The sequence below is a fragment of the Arachis hypogaea genome, chromosome 20 (genome assembly GCF_003086295.3).
Source record: "Arachis hypogaea cultivar Tifrunner chromosome 20, arahy.Tifrunner.gnm2.J5K5, whole genome shotgun sequence".
In the NCBI taxonomy this organism is placed as follows: Eukaryota; Viridiplantae; Streptophyta; class Magnoliopsida; order Fabales; family Fabaceae; genus Arachis; species Arachis hypogaea.
In genome coordinates, this window is record NC_092055.1 from 137376876 (window position 1) to 137395749 (window position 18874).

General features: G+C 31.8%; 2 protein-coding genes and 1 long non-coding RNA gene across 3 annotated transcripts; 2 read left to right on the forward strand and 1 right to left on the reverse strand.

Moving 5' to 3' along the window:
* Positions 1–270: 270 nt before the first annotated feature.
* LOC112785120 (uncharacterized) lies at positions 271–2170 on the forward strand. Its single transcript, XR_011878803.1, has 2 exons — positions 271–521; positions 1768–2170. It is a non-coding gene; the product is annotated as an uncharacterized lncRNA (long non-coding RNA).
* Positions 2171–6273: 4103 nt separating this feature from the next.
* Positions 6274–9262, forward strand: LOC112784015 (amino acid transporter AVT6A-like). Its single transcript, XM_025827090.3, has 5 exons — positions 6274–7228; positions 7488–7640; positions 7769–7972; positions 8062–8530; positions 8605–9262. Exons 1-5 carry the CDS (start codon positions 6799–6801, stop codon positions 8747–8749), a joined length of 1401 nt encoding a protein of 466 aa, XP_025682875.1. The 5' UTR covers positions 6274–6798; the 3' UTR covers positions 8750–9262.
* Positions 9263–14753: 5491 nt separating this feature from the next.
* On the reverse strand, positions 14754–16404 carry LOC112786479 (uncharacterized). Its single transcript, XM_072231296.1, has 2 exons — positions 16336–16404; positions 14754–15870 (listed from the first exon to the last, which is right to left on the reverse strand). Exons 1-2 carry the CDS (start codon positions 16402–16404, stop codon positions 14968–14970), a joined length of 972 nt encoding a protein of 323 aa, XP_072087397.1. The 3' UTR covers positions 14754–14967.
* Positions 16405–18874: the final 2470 nt, after the last annotated feature.

The window sequence follows — 18874 nt, forward strand, 5'->3', positions numbered from 1 at the left end:
TTAATCAAATTAGTTCAACAATTTTTAACATATAATAATTAGTTAAAAAAAATATATAAAAAAATTTAATTATAAAAATAACTTATTCAATTAGTATTCCTGATTCAACAATTTTATCACAAAAACTAATTTGTATAAATAAATATAAATAAATTTAATTTTATATTATCTAAATTTTATATAAATATTTAATTGTATATTATTATATTGATAAAAATAATTAATTTTTAAATTTATTATTTAAAAAATTATCTCGGAATGTGACAGCAACTATACAAGTTGGGAGCTAGGAAGATAATATTGAACGATCTATGCCCCTTAGGGTTGCATCCCAATGTACTTAAATACACGTCCCCACAAAGGTGCATGTGTTGATGAAATAAACGCATTGGTTCAACATTTTAACAAAAGGCTACCTTCAATGCTTCAACGTCTCTCTTCCACCCTTACCGGAGCCGTCTTCGTTAAGGGTAATATTTATGCCACCGCCACTGAGATCATCTTAAATCCAACCAAATATGGTAAACCTTTCTTTTCTTTTTCTTTTTTTTTTTTAATTTATTATTCGGCTGCTTTTGTTAGTTTTCATTTTTTCTGCATGAATTTTTAAGTTTGTTATGTTGTCTTCTTGATATTGTAACAGGTTGCATTAAATTTTTTTCTTTTATATTAAATTTATGAGATTATCTGTGCAAAAGATAAATTACTAAAATGATGTTCAAAAATTTATATTATAAAAAAAATAATTTTTAAAAATTATATTTAAGATTATTTTTGTTAGCGTAAAATTTTGAGTGCTATTTTAATAGTTTATATCAATTTTTCCTTGAGACTTTGAGGTTGCATTAGATATCTATATATAAAAGTTATTAGGAACAATAACTGTGATTTAATCATGTTTATATATTCTTGTTATGCTTTCTTTTCTAAAATATTTTTAAAAGTTTTAAAAAATATTTTATCATTTAATTGATTTAATTTTATTGTTAATATTTAAAATAAATGTTAAATTTTTTCATACTATTAATTTTTTGATAAAAGTTTACATGTCATTATTTTTATGTGAATTTAATAATTAAAAAATTATTATATGATAATTTAATAAAATTTATTAAATGATTTTTAACTATGTACTTCAAACAAAAACAACTCCATATAAGTGTCTACCTAATTTTTTATAATGAACATGTAGTCTACTTTTAGCATTATTATTTTAGAGAATCTTAGCTGCCAATATTTTTAGTAAAAAACTAATAATCGACTACTATCAAATCAAATGTAAGACGAAAATAAGAAAAAAGTATTGGTGTATTTTTTTTTCCTTTGTTATGTCTTTACAAATTTACAATTTGATAACTATTACGTTGGAATTCAAGAGATTTTGAATGATGTTAATGAGATGGTCAATAAAAATAATTTGAGTATAAATGAGCTAATAACTATAACTATAAATATAATGCTAGGTAGACAAAAAAAAAGTCAGAATTTGTCTTATTTAGAATTATTGCAACAATTAATAAATGCTAAATAAGACAAGTTATGGCTGTTTTTGGCTGATTTTCTTTGGTTACCAAACATTTCTGAAATATAATAAACTAACTTGGGTTAGTAGAGTAATCAGCTTACTCGTCCGCTTAAATAAGTGTCGAGAATTTGAATTCTGCCTTATGCATGCACTATGCAGTAATATATTGGTCAACAATAAACTCTTAAATAGAGTTTAGATCTGCAACGGATTAGCCTTTGATTTATGTATTTAATTTGCAGGTTTTAGTGATGTGAGAAGCCAATGTTGCGAAACATCGTTTAATTTGATGTGTATGCCATTAAAAACGCCATGCTCAGATCCAGAAGCAAAATTCTTTTGGGATGGAGCTCATCCAACAGAAGCCACATATTCAATTATTGCAAAGCGAATGATTTCCGATAAATCTGTTCTCACACCATTCACCCTTCAAGAACTCCTCCAACTCTAACTGTAATATTCCCATCATTTTTTGGGGTGGATTTTAATTTTCTCTAGTTTAAATTTGAATAATTAAAAAACAATGTAACGCTTATTACATATTATTTTTTCGTTGATTTATAATCATATTTCACCGTGAAATATAAAGCAACTATTATTTGATTTATTTCATAATATATAGCAAATGTGTCTTGTTAATATTCAGGCATCTTTCTTTTGTGATCCTTAATTAATTGGATGTGTATAAATCATGTAGGAATACATATACTTAGGATAATAGCATCATAGCTAGGGATGCAATGCCACCCGAACTCGCGGGTACCCACCCCACCTCTATCCGTTCGGGGCGGGTCTTTGGCGGGACGGGTTCTTGAGAGGGACGGGGCGGGGTCGGGTTTAGGTAATACCTGCCCCTACCCGCCCCGCTATATATATAATATATATAATTTTAATATATAATATATGTAAAATAATTAATAAATGATTAATAATATTGTTTTATATTTAAATTTTTACTTTAATTTATGTTATGTATGTGATGATAGTTATATAAATTTTAAAATTTAATTTAATTTATTGGATTTTAATAATTATATGGGCGGGTAGGGCGGGACGGGTATCCACAGGAAGGTTCAATATTTTATTATCCGCGGGTAGAAGTGGGACGGATTCTATGCGGGTTGTTGTATGGTGGGGCGAGGTCGGGTAGAGCAAAAACCCGCCCCGTTGCCACCCCTAATCATAGCATGCACAATATAAAATATTTATTTCAATTTGATTTTGGGCAGTAATTATTTTCATGTCTCTCTCCTCATGTCAATTATATAATGTAGTATATTTGAAGTGAGAAATTTTTAGAGAGGTGAAGTTGAATTTGTTGGGTAACAAAATTAACAAAATGGAATAAGGCAACTAAAATTTATAGATAAAAAATAGATAAAATTGAATCAAATGATTTGGATAATAATTAAAATACATGATTAAATGGTAAAAATTATAATTTTTTAAAATATAAAGAATCTATAATAAAATCATACATGTTATAAAATCTTTACTCATTTTTCTTTAATTTTTGTCTACTATAATTTTTAATACATTAGAATATTATTTATAACAAATTTATTAGCAATAACTAGCTTGCTCTTGATAACAAATTGCTGCTCATCATTTTCCTGACCATTCTTTATTGTATTAAAGTCACTAGTTATTAGCTAAGATATATTTACAAACAAATTCTATTAACGTATAAAATAAAAAGCAACAATAATAGAATTTTTCTGATTTTTCTGTTATAACCTATTTTCTTAGTCAATTAGTTTCTTAACTACTACGTGGCATATATAAAGCAGAGTCTTTAGTGTGTAAAATTAGATAATATATTTCGGTGAATAATTCCGAGATCTTTTTCTAAAATTCTATTTTATCTGTTGTTTCTAGCACACATACTTTTATATTATCAATATATTTTTCTAGATTCCGGATGGGGTTATGGGTGAGGCTAATGTTACTTGGGTTGGACCTAACGAGTCAATCAATAAGTGTATAACATGAGTAAAAGGTAGATTAATTACAAAAAAAAGGTGGATTATGATATTTTTTTTGCTATTATATGAATTGTGTGGATTAGTAGCAATAAAAAAAGAGAAATACTACGGACTAACAATTTTTGTGATTTGTAGCCATCAAATAGTCATCAAAATAGTTTTAATGGTGTGAGATTAGTGTGAGATTTCATCCAATGACTCACTTTTTTTACTGGTTACATACTGGCCAATAAAAAAATATTTGATATAACAAAGACGTTACGTGGTAAGTTTGTGGGAACAAATTAAAATCATTGTGAGTCAGTGGTATATTCGAACGAGAGTAAATAAAAATGAATGTATTATAAAAGAGTATAAACCGCAAGGCAAGGTGCACCATAGGAGAACTAACACAAGTAAAATCAAGAGGAGATGCTCTGCTAACTGGATTAGCCAATTTGTTCTTGAAGACACAGGGGTGAAGGAAACAAACACATAGCAATGGGAAGGGAGACATGTTGAAAAACTCGTGGTTGAATGAGAGCATAACAAAGACTATTATATAACAATTTCTCATGTCTTTTGTTTGAGGTTTATTATGTGTGTCTTAGATGTTAGATTTTATGGTACTTTTAGTATGATTTTGTAATTGTCTTTTGTCAATGTCGAATGAATGATTTACAAATAAAAAATTTTACTTCTAAATTTGGGTCGAGTATGAACCAAATATCTAAAAAAACAAGTTTAAAATGTTTAATTGTTTCTTCACACGACAGGATTAAAGCGTATCATCTATACTATAAATTTTTAATTAACTTTTTATGTTATTCAACTTTTTTTAATATTTTTTATTAAGTAATTAGTAGGAATTGAATGAATTAATGGCAAAAAGTTTTAAGTAGTAATGCCGTATACATAAAATTCTATATTTAAATGTTTTTTTTTTCTGTCAATATAAATAAAAAAAGTAAAAATGTTGGTGAACTATATAAACATTATAAAAGAAGAAATTGATATTATCTTTATTTACAAATAAATGTTTAAATTAGTCCTTCAAGTTTTACACGTAAATCACATTCATCTTTTGGATTTTTATTAAATTAAATTTATTTTTAGGGTTTAGTTATTATAATTTATATGTTATAAAAGATAAATATTAAGATTATTATTAATACAAATTTTTAAATTTTTATTTTAATAAATAAATAATAAATATATTAAAAATTTAAAGTTTATATATTTTTATACAATTTTTTTTATTTGTAATATTATCTCGTGCTTTTAGGACATATAGTTAAACTCTATACGTTTTCATTTTCCTAAGTTTGATCCATATTAATGTGGTGTGTTAAAATTTCAGGTAGGAAATGTAGGATGCAATAAAATAACATCTTTATGATGGAATTTGTTCTTGCTGAAATTGGCCGGTGTATAACTCGTCCGCCGATGAATATTTATAAGCTTTCCGTTAGAATGAAGTATACCTTGGTAAGGAGAGAACAAGGAGGTGAGTATCTGCAAAAGACACTCCGACGCTCAAGTCAGTAAGTGTTTAAGAGGTATAAGAATAATTCTATGAATATATAATGTAAAACATGAAATAGAAGTTATCATGTGTTGTGTGTAATAATTCTATGAATATAGAATGTAAGATATGATATAGAACTTATAGAACTTATCATGTTGCCTCCTGAGATTAGATATAGAAAGTTCCTTTTATAGGCATATAATTGATGAGTGATATTCATGTTATGACCGTTTGGTCATTAAAATTGAAATGATGGTCATTGAGTTGGTAATGAAAGTGTCAGTTACAGGCAAAGAATAAATGATAATTAACGCCGAGTTATAATTCATAATGCACCGAGTTATAAGGTCACGTATCAGAACTCAATAGTCCACGTGAGCATATGCATTCATAAAAACAAAAAGTGGTCTAATAAAGGACTAATGTAATTCATGCTAATTAATTTAGAGGCCGATTTAATTTAATAAAGATTTAAAAATTAATTTAATTTATACATAAAATTTAAGGAAACGATTTGAATATTTATTATATGTTTTTTGACGTGCTTTAATTAAACTTACACACTCAACATAATCGATAAATCTATTCATAATTATATCATATAAAAGTTGATGCAAATTTATTATAAAATGAGCTTATATTATATTGTTGTTTGTAATTATAATATGTCAGTAATTTTATATAAATATTAATTTTCTAATATAAAATATAATAAAGTTTTACATACAATTATACAAAACTTTAATCATGTTAATTAACTAAATTTAATACTTATTATTATTCAGTTAAATTAAAAAATAATAGTTAAATATAATTAACATCCGAATAAAAATTATAATAATGATAAATTTCAGTTTCAAATATTCAAAATGTAGACTATTTAAATATGTTTAATAACACTCTTGTTATTATGACTTCATCTTATATTTCCTTAAATAAATTGTCTAAAATATGTTTAATTGCGTTTAATTTTAGTATAACAACATTTATTTACTATGTATATATTCTAATATATTATAATTAATAAAATTATTTATAATTTTATGTTATATTTTTGTATTTTTATTTTTAATATATTTTTTAGTTTTCTTTTTTAATTAATCTCTAAACACAGACAACTAAAAAAAAGTCAAAATTACGCTATAAAGTACTATCTTCTAAAAAATATCACTAAATAGATAATTAAATCTTAAATAATATAATATTTTTAAATTTATATTATATAATATCTTTAGATTCGTTCGATGATGCCCGGGTTTTTTTTTTTTTTAAAATTAGGAGTGTGACTCGAATTTGCAATCTTTAAGTGAGTATAAGAAGATTATGCCATTTGAGATATGCCGATCTTAATAGGGTGTAAACTAAACATCGTAGTATACTGAATGTCACGCGTATTTACTGTGACTAACGCACTAATTAAATACCCACCATACACTTTTTCTCTGGCTTCTCATTTTTTCCATTTTTTCTTTATTTCATTTTTTGGTTCCCTTGTCTCCATGATTTTTGGACGAAAAAGAAAAAAAAAAATCCAAAATAGCTCTTCAGTTTTTTTCTATTGTGCGCCTCATTTGGCAAAGAAATTTTGGGATTCTAAATCCTTGCCGATTGATGATCATTGGGACTGAAATTTTGTGTGTTTAAGAGTTTAGGTCATCTCAATTTTGTATCCTTTCAAAGAAAAAAAAATTGGGTGTGTTTTGTTTCGTATTTATTATTAAAATCATCATTCCCATCTGAACATTTTGGAAGAAAAAGAAGCCTTATAATTGCGAAAAACCATGGTTGGAGGCCCAACACCTAACCATGTGAAGAAAAGATCAAGAAAGAGCAATGCAATTGGTGCTAATGAGAATGAACCATTGTTACCAAAATCTCAAGAAAATTATAACGATGATGATGATTTTAAAGGATCCTCATTCGCCAGTGCGACCTTCAATTTATCAACCACAATTATTGGTGCTGGGATCATGGCCTTGCCTGCAACCCTCAAAGTGTTGGGGATGGTCCCTGGCCTTATTACTATCATTTTCATGGCTTTCTTGACGGACAAGTCAATCGAATTCATGATCCGATTTTCACGCGCCGGCGGCCTTACTTCTTATGGTGATCTCATGGGGGATGCCTTTGGGAGATATGGAAAAGCTGTGCTTCAAATTAGTGTCATAATCAACAATGTTGGCATACTTATTGTTTACATGATTATTATTGGTATATATAATAAGACCATGATTATTATTGGTATATATATGGTTGCATTTGTTTAAATCACGGGACACAGAGACACAAAATCGCACATGACATAGACAGAGATATTGTGTCCAAAGATACTGAATTAGTATATTTTATATCTATTTGACAAAAAAGATACAAAGACACTAACAAAAGACATTAACTTTTGTGTTTTTGTCTTTTCTGTCTTGTTCTCAGTATGGATTATTGATGTCTTATTTATGAGATTTAATTTCAGGTGATGTGCTATCTGGAACATCTTCAAGTGAAGATCACCATTATGGAATACTTGAAGGATGGTTTGGTGTACATTGGTGGACAGGCCGTACAGTTGTTCTTATTTTTACTACACTTGCTATATTTCTTCCTTTGGTTAGCTTTAAGAGAATTGGTGAGTGACTCTGCTCTGTTTTACGCAGACAACTAATTGTGTATTGTTATATCAACTAAAGTAACTAATTTTCAAATTATCTAGAACATAAATCTGATTGGATGATCGTGTAAAACTACTGTATGCAGATTCGTTGAGTTTTACATCGGCACTATCAATTGCACTAGCAGTTGTGTTTCTTGTAGTTGCTGTGGGAATAGCAATTTTCAAGATCATAAGTGGAGGCATTGGAATGCCAAGACTCTTTCCAGTTATTAATGATTTGACAGATTTCTTCCAACTCTTCACTGTAACTCCTATTCTTGTCACTGCCTATATATGTCACTACAACGGTATGTATATGTTTTAAATCTCTATGAAGAGCTCAATTCCATTGCTAGAATATGTGATTATGAGAGATGGTTGAAACTTATCTTTGCAGTTCACAACATAGACAATGAAATGGAGGACTCCTCTCAAATGCATGGAGTTGTAAGGACATCCCTTGCAATGTGTTGTTCAGTGTACCTATTAACAAGCTTCTTTGGTTTCCTCCTATTTGGAGAATCAACTCTTGAAGATGTCTTAGCAAACTTTGACACTGATCTTGGAATCCCTTTCGGCCCTGCGCTTAACGACGCCATTCGATTTAGCTACGCCGCGCACATCATGCTTGTTTTTCCAGTTGTCTTCTATCCCCTGCGAATCAACTTAGATGGCCTCATCTTTTCGTCTTCTTCAAGGCCTTTGCTTCAAGATAACTTGAGATTCACGTCACTAACCTTATCTCTTATTCTTCTAATATTTCTTGGTGCAACCTTAATACCTAGCATTTGGGACGCTTTTCAGTTCACTGGAGCAACCGCCACCGTTTTTGTAGGGTTTATTTTCCCGGCTGCCGTCACTCTTAGGTGAGTTTGGTCTTTTGAATTCTTTCTAGTACTTCTTAAATGAATTGATCATCAAATAGCTTCTTTTGGAACAGGGATCGATACGACATTGCAACCAAACAAGACAAGATTCTTTCGGTTATGATGATCATATTGGCAGTATTCTCAAATGTTGTGGCTATATACAGTGATGCCATTGCCTTGGTGAATAAGGATAAAAGCAAAACTTCACGTGAATGACCTCTTCAACATTATGTTCATGGTTTTAGAAGAAAGGATCAGAATAGGAGTGAATATTTGTAAAAATATATTGTGAAAATCATGGGTTTTCTCACAGGCTTTAGTGGGTTGGTAAATTATAGAATGAAAATAGAGGTTACCCAGCTATCTTTATTCAGTTTCATATGTAATGTGCTATTTTATTCGGTTTTACTAATGTATTTATGTATAAATACATATGTAGTTTAATTTATTTTTAATGTGTATTTATATTCTAACATGTATTTTATACTGGTGGCTGATTTTGGTGTACACGTAGTATAGTCGAAATTTTTTTTTTATTATTTTTTTAACAATAGAATCACTAGCATCTAAATTTTATTTTCAGAAATTCAACAAAATCAGTTCGACTCGATTAAGATCTTACGAAATAACCAAGACGAGCTTTTCCGTTTGTTTTAAGTGAAAGAATGGAAGAAACTTAGGTGAATTTTAAAGGAAATGACAATGATCCTGAAATCAAATTAGTGTTGAAAGATATCTAAACCTACTAATAGATACTGTTTACTTTCAATTATCTAGGAAAAAGTTTCAAGTATGCAGTTCAGCAGAAGAAATTCAATTTAGTGTGAAGATTTAATTAAAGATTCTACAAAAATATAAGGTGAAATGGTAAATGATATCATCCCACAAAAATAAGTACCGAATAAAATATCAGTAGCATTTTAATCTAGCATTCATATTAACTCATCATCTATCATTTGCAAAACAAAGGTAAGTCTGAAAATTTTAAGAGAGAGAAATAGAAAAAGAAATTTGCTGGAGTTGAATTAAAATTGCTTTATAATGTATGGCTAACCCATTCACGGACGAGTAATTTTAAGTATGGCTCCAATGCAAATTTTGACATTAGTAATGGAAGTAATCAAAGCACTAACGTGAATAACTTAAAATTTTTAAAAGACGAATTTAATTAAAAAAAATTATTTAAAAAACAATTTAAAAAATAGATGATTTTTCATGGAAAAATTTAACCATTTACTTCATATGTTAACTTTGATCATTGACCAAGGCGAGGCAAAATATCATAAGTTTCCACGAAACAACTTTTCCAAACAATTACCATAAATTCATTAGATATACTGAATTTCCATATTTTCTTATCTATACTAATATGTGAAATCAAATAAGAATTTAATTTTCATAAGTATTAGCAAAAATGATTATTTTTTACTCACTTTAAAGACTCATCTACATACATCAGTGTGAAGCTTTTTGTCCGAAAATTATAATCTACACGAGGTCTAATAATATACATTTCAGTCTAAATTCCCTGCTCTACAAAACTTGGCAGAAAATATAACAATAATAAATAATAATAAAATCTTACCCCAGGTAGAATCAGCTACATAGATCAAGTGACGTCATTGAACTCTATAATGTATCATGTCTTTATATGTAAATCTTATTTAATCACCTCATGGATGGTCTTCCTAAATCTTCCACTGCCTTTCATCCCTTATTCATCTTTCATCTTATCTACCTTTTTGATTGGGTGTTCTGTCGGTCTTCTTCTCACATTTTCAAACTACTTAAGACGCAATTTTACCATCTTTTTCACAATATGTGCTACTTCAACTCTCTTTCTTATATCTTCATTCCTTATTCTATCCAATTGCGTATGACCACTCATCTATCTCAACATCTTCATTTCTACCACACTTAACTTATGTTTGTGCTCCCCTTTGGTCGCCCAATACTCTGTACCATAAAGTATAGCCGATCTGATAGCAATGCGATAGAATTTACCTTTAAGTTTTAAAAGCACTTTTTTTTTGTCACATATAAAACCAGACGCACTCAGCCATTTTGACCAACCTATTTAGATCTTATGATTTATATCATGTTCAATCGCTCCATTATTCTGTATGATGCACCCAAGATATTTAAAACTTTTAATTTTTCGTAGGATGTTTTCTCCGATCTTCAACTCTGTATTAGGATTTTTCCTTCGGAGGCCGAACTTACATTCCATATATTCCGTCTTGTTACGGCTTATGCGCAGACTATACACTTTTAGAGCTTCTCTCCATAAATCCAACTTCTTATTTAGGTCTTCTCTTGACTCTACCATGAGGATGATATCATCGGCAAAAAGTATGCACCATGACACAAACTCTTGGATATGCTCTGTGAGTACTTCCAATACTAACATGTAAAGGTAGACTTAAAGATGATCCCTGGTATAATTTTATACTAATAGGAAATTTTTCTATCACACTTCATACTAGTTGTAACCCCATCATATATGTCTTTAATTATACAAATATATGCGATTCTTACTCTTTTTCGTTCCAAAACCTTCCATAAGACCTCCCCTGACACCCTATCGTATGTTTTTTCCAAATCAATAAACACCATATGTAGATCCCTTTTATTATTATGATACATCTCTATCATCCTTCTTAATAGGTATATCGCTTCAGTGGTGGATCTGTCTGGTATAAAACTAAATTGGTTCTCTGTTACTTGTGTCTCTTGTCTCAACCTCTGTTCTATCACCATTTTTCATAACTTCATGGTATGGCTCATGAGCTTGATCCCTCTATAGTTTTCGCAACTTTGTATATCCCCCTTATTCTTTTAGATAGGTACCAAGGTCCTCTTTCTCCACTCATCTGACATCTTCTTTGACATTAAAATTTTATTAAAAAGCTTGGTTAACCAACTGATGCATTTTTCTCCAAGACCCTTCTAAACTTCAATCGGAATATTATCGAGTCCTACTTCCTGCCATTTTTCATCCGCTTTAGAGCCTCTTTTACCTCAGAATCTCGAATCTTCGATAGTAGTGGAAGTTTTTATCTTCTTCCCTCGTGCATAACCGACCAAGGGTCAGAAGAGTCTTCTGTCTTTCATTAAATAACTCGTAGAAGTATCTCTTCCACCTTTCATTGATCTTCTCCTTTTGAGCCAAAATTTCTACGTCTTTATCCTTTATGCACTTAACCTAATTCAAGTCTCTCGTTCTTCTTATATATACTTTTTTCTCTTTTCTTCGTACCTAAAGACTGGTAGAGACCCTCATATATTCTTGTTCTTGCTTCACTTACAGCCATTTTTGTCTCTTTCTTAGCCATCTTATATTTTTTCCAATTATCTGCATTGCGGCACAAAGACCACTCCTTAAAGCACTCCCTTTTTGCTTTTATCTTTTCTTGTACACTCGCATTCCACCGCCAGGATTCCTTGTCTCTTGGTCCTATCCATCTAGATTCACCAAAACTTTCTTTTGCTGTTATTCTAATAACTTCTGCCATCTCCCTTCACATCTCCTCCGCGCTTCCATTCCCATCCCAGTTTGCCTTTTCTCCTACCCATCTTAGGAAGTATCTTTGTTCCTTACCTTTCATCCGCTACCACCTCGTCCTTGGATTCTTCGTATGATGTATTTTTCTCAACTTTTGTTTAACGCGAAAATCCATAACGAGCATCTTATGTTATGTTGTTAAACGCTCTCCCGAAATAATTTTACATTTAATGTAAAATTTTCGGTTGACTCTCCTCAATAAGAAGAAATCGATTTGAAAGCTTGTCATGTCACTCCTATATGTTATAAGATGTTCGTCTCTGTTTTTAAAACATATATTTGTGATGAGAAGGTCAAAGGTTGAGAAAAATTCCAAAATAATTTTACCCTTAGTATTAACCACTTCGAAATCATGGCCTCCGTGAATACTTCCATACCCAATCATTTTTCTTCCAACATGGCCATTTAAATCTCCTTCTAAGAAAATCATATCTCCCGAAGGTATGTCTTAGACCAAACTCTCTATATCCTCCCAAAACCTTATCTTGTGTTACTCATTCGAACTCACTTGCAGTGCATAGGCGCTAATCACATGAAAAGTACCTCTTTCCACCACAAGTTTGATAAAGATGATCCGATCTCCCACCCTCTTGACATCTACTACGTCCTTCTTCCACTGTTTATCCATGATAATATCTACCTCATTCCTATTCTTCACCTTTCCTGTATACCAACTCCCTAGCTTTCGCACCGACCGATTTTATTTCTTGTAGGCACATGATGTTAATCTTCCTCCTTTTCATGGTATCCACCACCTCAGTGGATTTTCCTGTTAGAGTGCCTATGTTCCATGTCCCGAATCTCAACATTTTGTCGCTCCGTCCTTTACTTTTACCTTTTTCTTTGTGAACTAGCTAATTTATCCTCGTCTGTTCACGAAAACGTGAAAACTCTTGCTCATTTAACACTACACCCGGGCACCGATGCAGTGGCTCTTACTCATTTGACACTGTAGTGAGCCATACAACGCATTGCTTCCGAACAACGACCTAGTTTTAGCGTAATAACATTTTTTTATCTAAGTCATGAAAATTCGACTAGGTTTTTATATTGGCTGTCGAAAGCCTAACACAACCCTCCTTCTTAATCCGGGCATAAAACGAAAATTTTCTTGGAGAAAAAATATTGAGAGGACAATAGAATAACAGTATAGTAGTATGACTAAATCCCCATAGTGGTCCTTGAGATTGATGCCGTGCACCAAAATCGTCCATGAAATTCCGATTGCACCAATCACGTCCCTGAAATTGGAAAAAATTGCACTATATTAGTCCCTGACCCGTTTTCCGTTAACGACGCGCTGACGTGGCTTGATGACATGGACCTTTGGTGACATGTGTCACCTCATGATTTGGCCACGTGTAATGGTATGATAATGTGTCGGTCAACGACACGTGGCATGCTGACGTGGATGGTTTTGCCACGTGTCACAATGCTATTTGTCCACGTGTCATCCACTATGCCATCGTTAAATGTGCATCAAATTAGTCCCTTACTTTGCATCAAATGACTCATTTTAGTTCCTGAAATTGAATGTCGTGCACCAAATTAGTCCCTTCATCAGTTTTTTCTCATTTTTTTATAAATTTAAAATTCTCGATATTTTTTTATACACTAATTTTAATTATATTTTTTATTATACAAATTTTTATAATAAATTTTTTAATTAATAATTTTAACTTGTATCATTAAAACACATGTTAACTAAAATCAAAACTTTATTATTGCCTCTTGTGTTTATTTGTATCTGTTTTAATACTGTTCAAGTCATGGTTACAATAAGAACTTATATTGATTAATAGTGTAATATATGAAAAAACCGCCTAGCTAAGTTATAGATAAAATGAATTATTATAATCGACAGTATAAATCTATCCTATTAATTTAGTGAGAAGTTAATTATATGAAAAATCGGACATTTTTAAAATGGATGGGAATAATGAATTTATATTAGTTAACAAGTGACTTATCAAATATTCTTAAAACATTTATTAAAGTGTTAAATATTAAAAAAATTGTATTAAAGAATATTATTATTATCTTAACTTACACTCTTTACTAAATCAATATCAATATCTCACATAGTTCTTTTAATAAAATATTGTAAAAAAAAATTGTATAATTAAAACAAATTTTAAAAATATTTTATAAAAACACTTGTATTTAAATAACTTGTGAAAAGATAAAATCATAAAATTAAAATTAGTGTATTCAAATATATAATGAGAATTTTAAATTTATAAAGAAAATGAGAAAAAATTGATGAAGGAACTAATTTGGTGCACGACATTTAATTTCAGAGACTAATATGAGTCATTTGATGCAAAGTAAGGGACCAATTTGATACACACGTAACAATGACATAATAAATAACACGTAGACAAATAGCATTGTGACACGTGACATAACCATCCACGTCAGCATACCACGTGTCGTTGACCGACACGTCATCATACCGTTACATGTGGCCAAACCATGAAGTGACACATGTCCCCAAAAGTCCATGTCATCAAACCACGTCAGCACGTCGTTAATGGAAAGCGCGTCGTTGATGGAAAACGAGTCAGAGACCAATATGGTGCAATTTTTCCAATCTCAGAGACGTAATTGGTGCAATTGGAATCTCAGGGACAATTTTAGTGCACGACATCAATCTCAGAGACTACTATGGGGATTTAATACTATAATATAAATGTTACTTAAGACAGATACATTATGCATGATATTGACATCAAAAGCGTGCTGCTAAACTACACATAAAGATACAAACTGTGAAACCAATATTTAGATGCCTATATACAAACCCCCTATTATGGATTAATCACTACATCTTTGGACAGAATATATACAACTCCTCTTACTATGCAGATCACGGGTTACCAATATTGGCCACAAAAGGGACCAACTTTTTCTGGTCCTTTCTCCTACCTAATGCACTTCTATCCAATACCCTCCCTAGAATCAGGCGAGTATTCTGCAGAGCTAACTCTCTTGCCTCTCTTGCTGACGTCCCAGACTCGTTTGGTCCACCCTGTGTCAGTGTAGACACCGTGCCGAATGCTGATCCTATACTATACTGCAGAGGGCCGCTGCGTGCCTTGAATGAGGTCTGTGGAACAAGCAACTTTTCTTCAGTACCACCAATTCCATTCTCGAGCGAGCCAAGTTCATGCGGGTGAGCACCATTCAATGAACTGCAACTTTGTAGAAGGGCTTCAAGCACACTTAGTGCTTCCCAACACAGAGTGCTTTCCACCAATTGGGAAACAATTGCGTAGATTTGCGGACTTTGGGCTGCATCCATTGGAGTATGCTGAAGGAGAGCTTTGAGCATAAGTAGAATAACGCGTTGATACTCAACAGGTCCCCTCTCTAGTAGCCTTAACAAGTGTCCAAAGGCCAAAGTTGAATGTCTTGGAAACCATTCATTGCATAGGAGGGGCGAAACACAGGCTAGAAAATTATCTATGCTCTTGATCTCACCTCGAGAGTAAATCATAAATACGGTAGCTAGTTCATCCAAGGACTTTGCCCGGCACCAAATTGCAATATTCGCTGCAACGGAGCAAGCTTTTTGATATTGATGTTGAAGTGGGGAAGCAGAACCTATCACTGGGTCTTTGCTGAGTTGAAGGCAAAGCCATGGGAGCAATCCTATAATATGCATAAGGAGTCTTGTCTCAGCATCACCAAATATAGAATCACATGAATGCACTGTTATACGGGACAGGACATCAATAGAAACACTGTGGCTGACATTTGACGTAAGTCCCTTCAAAGAGTGGTATTTATGCCACAATGCAAATAATTGGAAAAAATATAATGCAGCTAAAAAAGAGATAAAAGTAGTTTTAAGTGAAGTAAGAACAAGAGCATATGAGGATCTCTACCAGTCTTTGGATACGAAGGAAGGAGAAAAATGTATATATAAAATCGCAAAGAGCTGTAAAAGAAGAACGAGAAACTTGGATCAGTTAAGTGCATAAAGGACAAAGACGGAGATGTTTTGGCTCAAGATGAGAAAATCAATAAAAGGTGGAAGAGCTATTTCTACGAATTATTTGATGAAGAACAAAATACTCTTCCGAGCCTTGGTCAGTTATGCACGAGGGAAGAAGATCAAAATTTTGACTACTATCAAAGAATTCGAGGTAAAAGAGGCTCTAAAGCGAATGAAAAATGGTAAGGTAATAGGACCCGATAATATTCTGATTGAAGTTTGGAAGGACCTTGGTACCTTATCTACAAGAATAAATGGGATATACAGAGTTGCAAAAACTATAGAGCGATCAAGCTCATGAGTCATACCATGAAGTTATGGAAAAGGGTGATAGAACGAAAGCTGATACAAGAGACACAAGTAACAGAGAACTAATTTGATTTTATGCCAGGCACATCTACCACAGAAGCTACATATCTGTTAAGAATGATGATGGAGATGTATTATAGTAATAAGTTTATTGATTTGGAAAAAGCGTATGATAAAGTGTCAATGGTGGTCTTATGGAAGGTTTTGGGAAGAAAGAGTAAGAATCGCATATATTCGTGCAATTAAAGACATGTATAATGGGGTTACAACTAGTGTGAAGACTCAAGGTGGTGTGACAAAGGAATTTCTTATTGGTATAGGATTACACAGGAATCATCTTTAAATTCATACATTTTTCCATTAGTCTTGGAAGTACTCATAGAGCATATTCAAGAGCCTATTAGAGCATATTCAAGAGCCTATGCCATAGCACATATTTTTTTTTTCCAATGATATCTTCCTTACGAGAGAATCAAGGAAAGATTTAAATAAGAAGTTGGATTTATGGAGATAAGCTCTAAAAATGTATGATCTGCGCATAAGCCGTAGCAAGACGGAATATATGGAATGTAAGTTCGGCCACCAAAGGAAAAACCCTAATATAGAGGTGAAGATTGGAGAAAATATCTTACGAAAAGTTAAAAGTTTTAAGTATTTTGGGTGCATCATACAGGATAATAGAGAGATTGAACAGAATGTAAATCATATGATCCAAATAAGTTGGTCAAAATAGCGGAGTGCGTCTAGTTTGATATTTGACAAAAAAAAGTACATTTAAAACTTAAAGGTAAATTCTATTGCACTGCTATGAGACCGGCTATGCTTTATGGTATAGAATTTTATTGTGCCGGTGGGTCAACGCTAATTAACAATCTAGGAAGCATAGGGGGATCAAATAGTAAGCTAGTTTTACTGGTTCTGCACCTATTGTGGAAAAGATGATAGAATCGCGTCTCAGGTGATTTGAACATGTAAGAAGAAAACCGACAAAACACTCAGTTAGGAGGGTGGATGAGATGGAAGATGGATAAAGGGTGCGAGGCAGAGGAAGACCTAGGAAGACTATCCATAAGGTGGTCAAACGATATCTACATATAAATAGTCTCTCTGTAAACATGATACATGATAAAGCTCAATAACGTTATTTGATTTATGTAGCCAATTCCACTTAATTGAACAAGATTTTATTGTTATTGTTGTTGTATTAATAGACAAACTAATGGCAAATATAGTATAGAGATAACTTAGTTCTTAATAAAGTGAAATCACAAATTGATATCTTGTGTTTTAAATTTTTAAATATCTTATAATTCGTCTATTAATAAACTATATTTTTGGAAAAAAAGTTAAGGATTAATCTTTCATTTTTCAAAAAATATTAAGGATTAATTTATTTTTTATTTTATTAGGGATTGATATTTCTAAAATATAAAAAATATTAATGACTAATTTAACAATTTTATTTATTAAAAATTTATTTATGGAATATAAAATTTTTTTAGCACTATTTTGAAGTTACTTTAAGATTTTAATTGCTATGATGTAATTTTTTTACCGATATCATGCAATCATATTACCATATTGAAAGAGCCTAGCAGCGGAAACGACACAAATGTCCAACACAAAAACAATATGGAAGCACTCACAACACAATATGGCAGCAACTATAACAAGCAAATATAGCAAGTAAAGCAATAATAAGAACACACCGAGATTTTAACGTGGAAAACCCCCTCAAGGTGAGAGGTAAAAACCACGAGTCGTCCAGACCAATGAAATAGCTCCACTATAATCAAATGAGGTACAAGAGAGTCTCAAACAAAGCACAAAAATGTGCATATAACCAGCCAAAACATCAAAGCACCAAAGCTCACAAATGAAAAGCAAGAAGATGAAATATACCCAAAAAACAGAGCTGCTGTCGAAGCCAATTTTTCCCTCTGTAGACCTCCAATTAAAATCTCCACCGTCCAGAATGAAGAACAAGATGTGAAGAATCTACTGTTCAAATTTCACGTCGATCCAACGGTGAAAGAATGAGAAACTGCTATTCCAAAATTGCTGCTCTGTGTAAAAACGGGAAACCTAATTTCTCTCTTGCGAAGCCAATTTCTCTCACTGCAAATCTCCAATCAAAATCTCCACCGACCAGAATGAAGAACAAGATGATAAGAACATGCAGTTTAAATTTCAAGCCAATCCAACGGTGAACAACTGAGAAACTGATATTTGAAATTTACTGCTTTGGGCAAAAACGGGAATTTTGTTTTTCCCCTTCTCTCTCACTTGGTGGCTACTCTCTCTCACTCTCAATGACCCCAAAAATCTGAACTAGGGTTGTGGCACAATGGGTGCAAGAGACACCCTCAAAATGTTGGGCTTGGGCCTCACAAAGGAGAGAAAAACCCAACAAATCTCCCCCTTCTCGACTAGGTGGAGGCTCTCGCCATTCCGGCGATCAAACAAC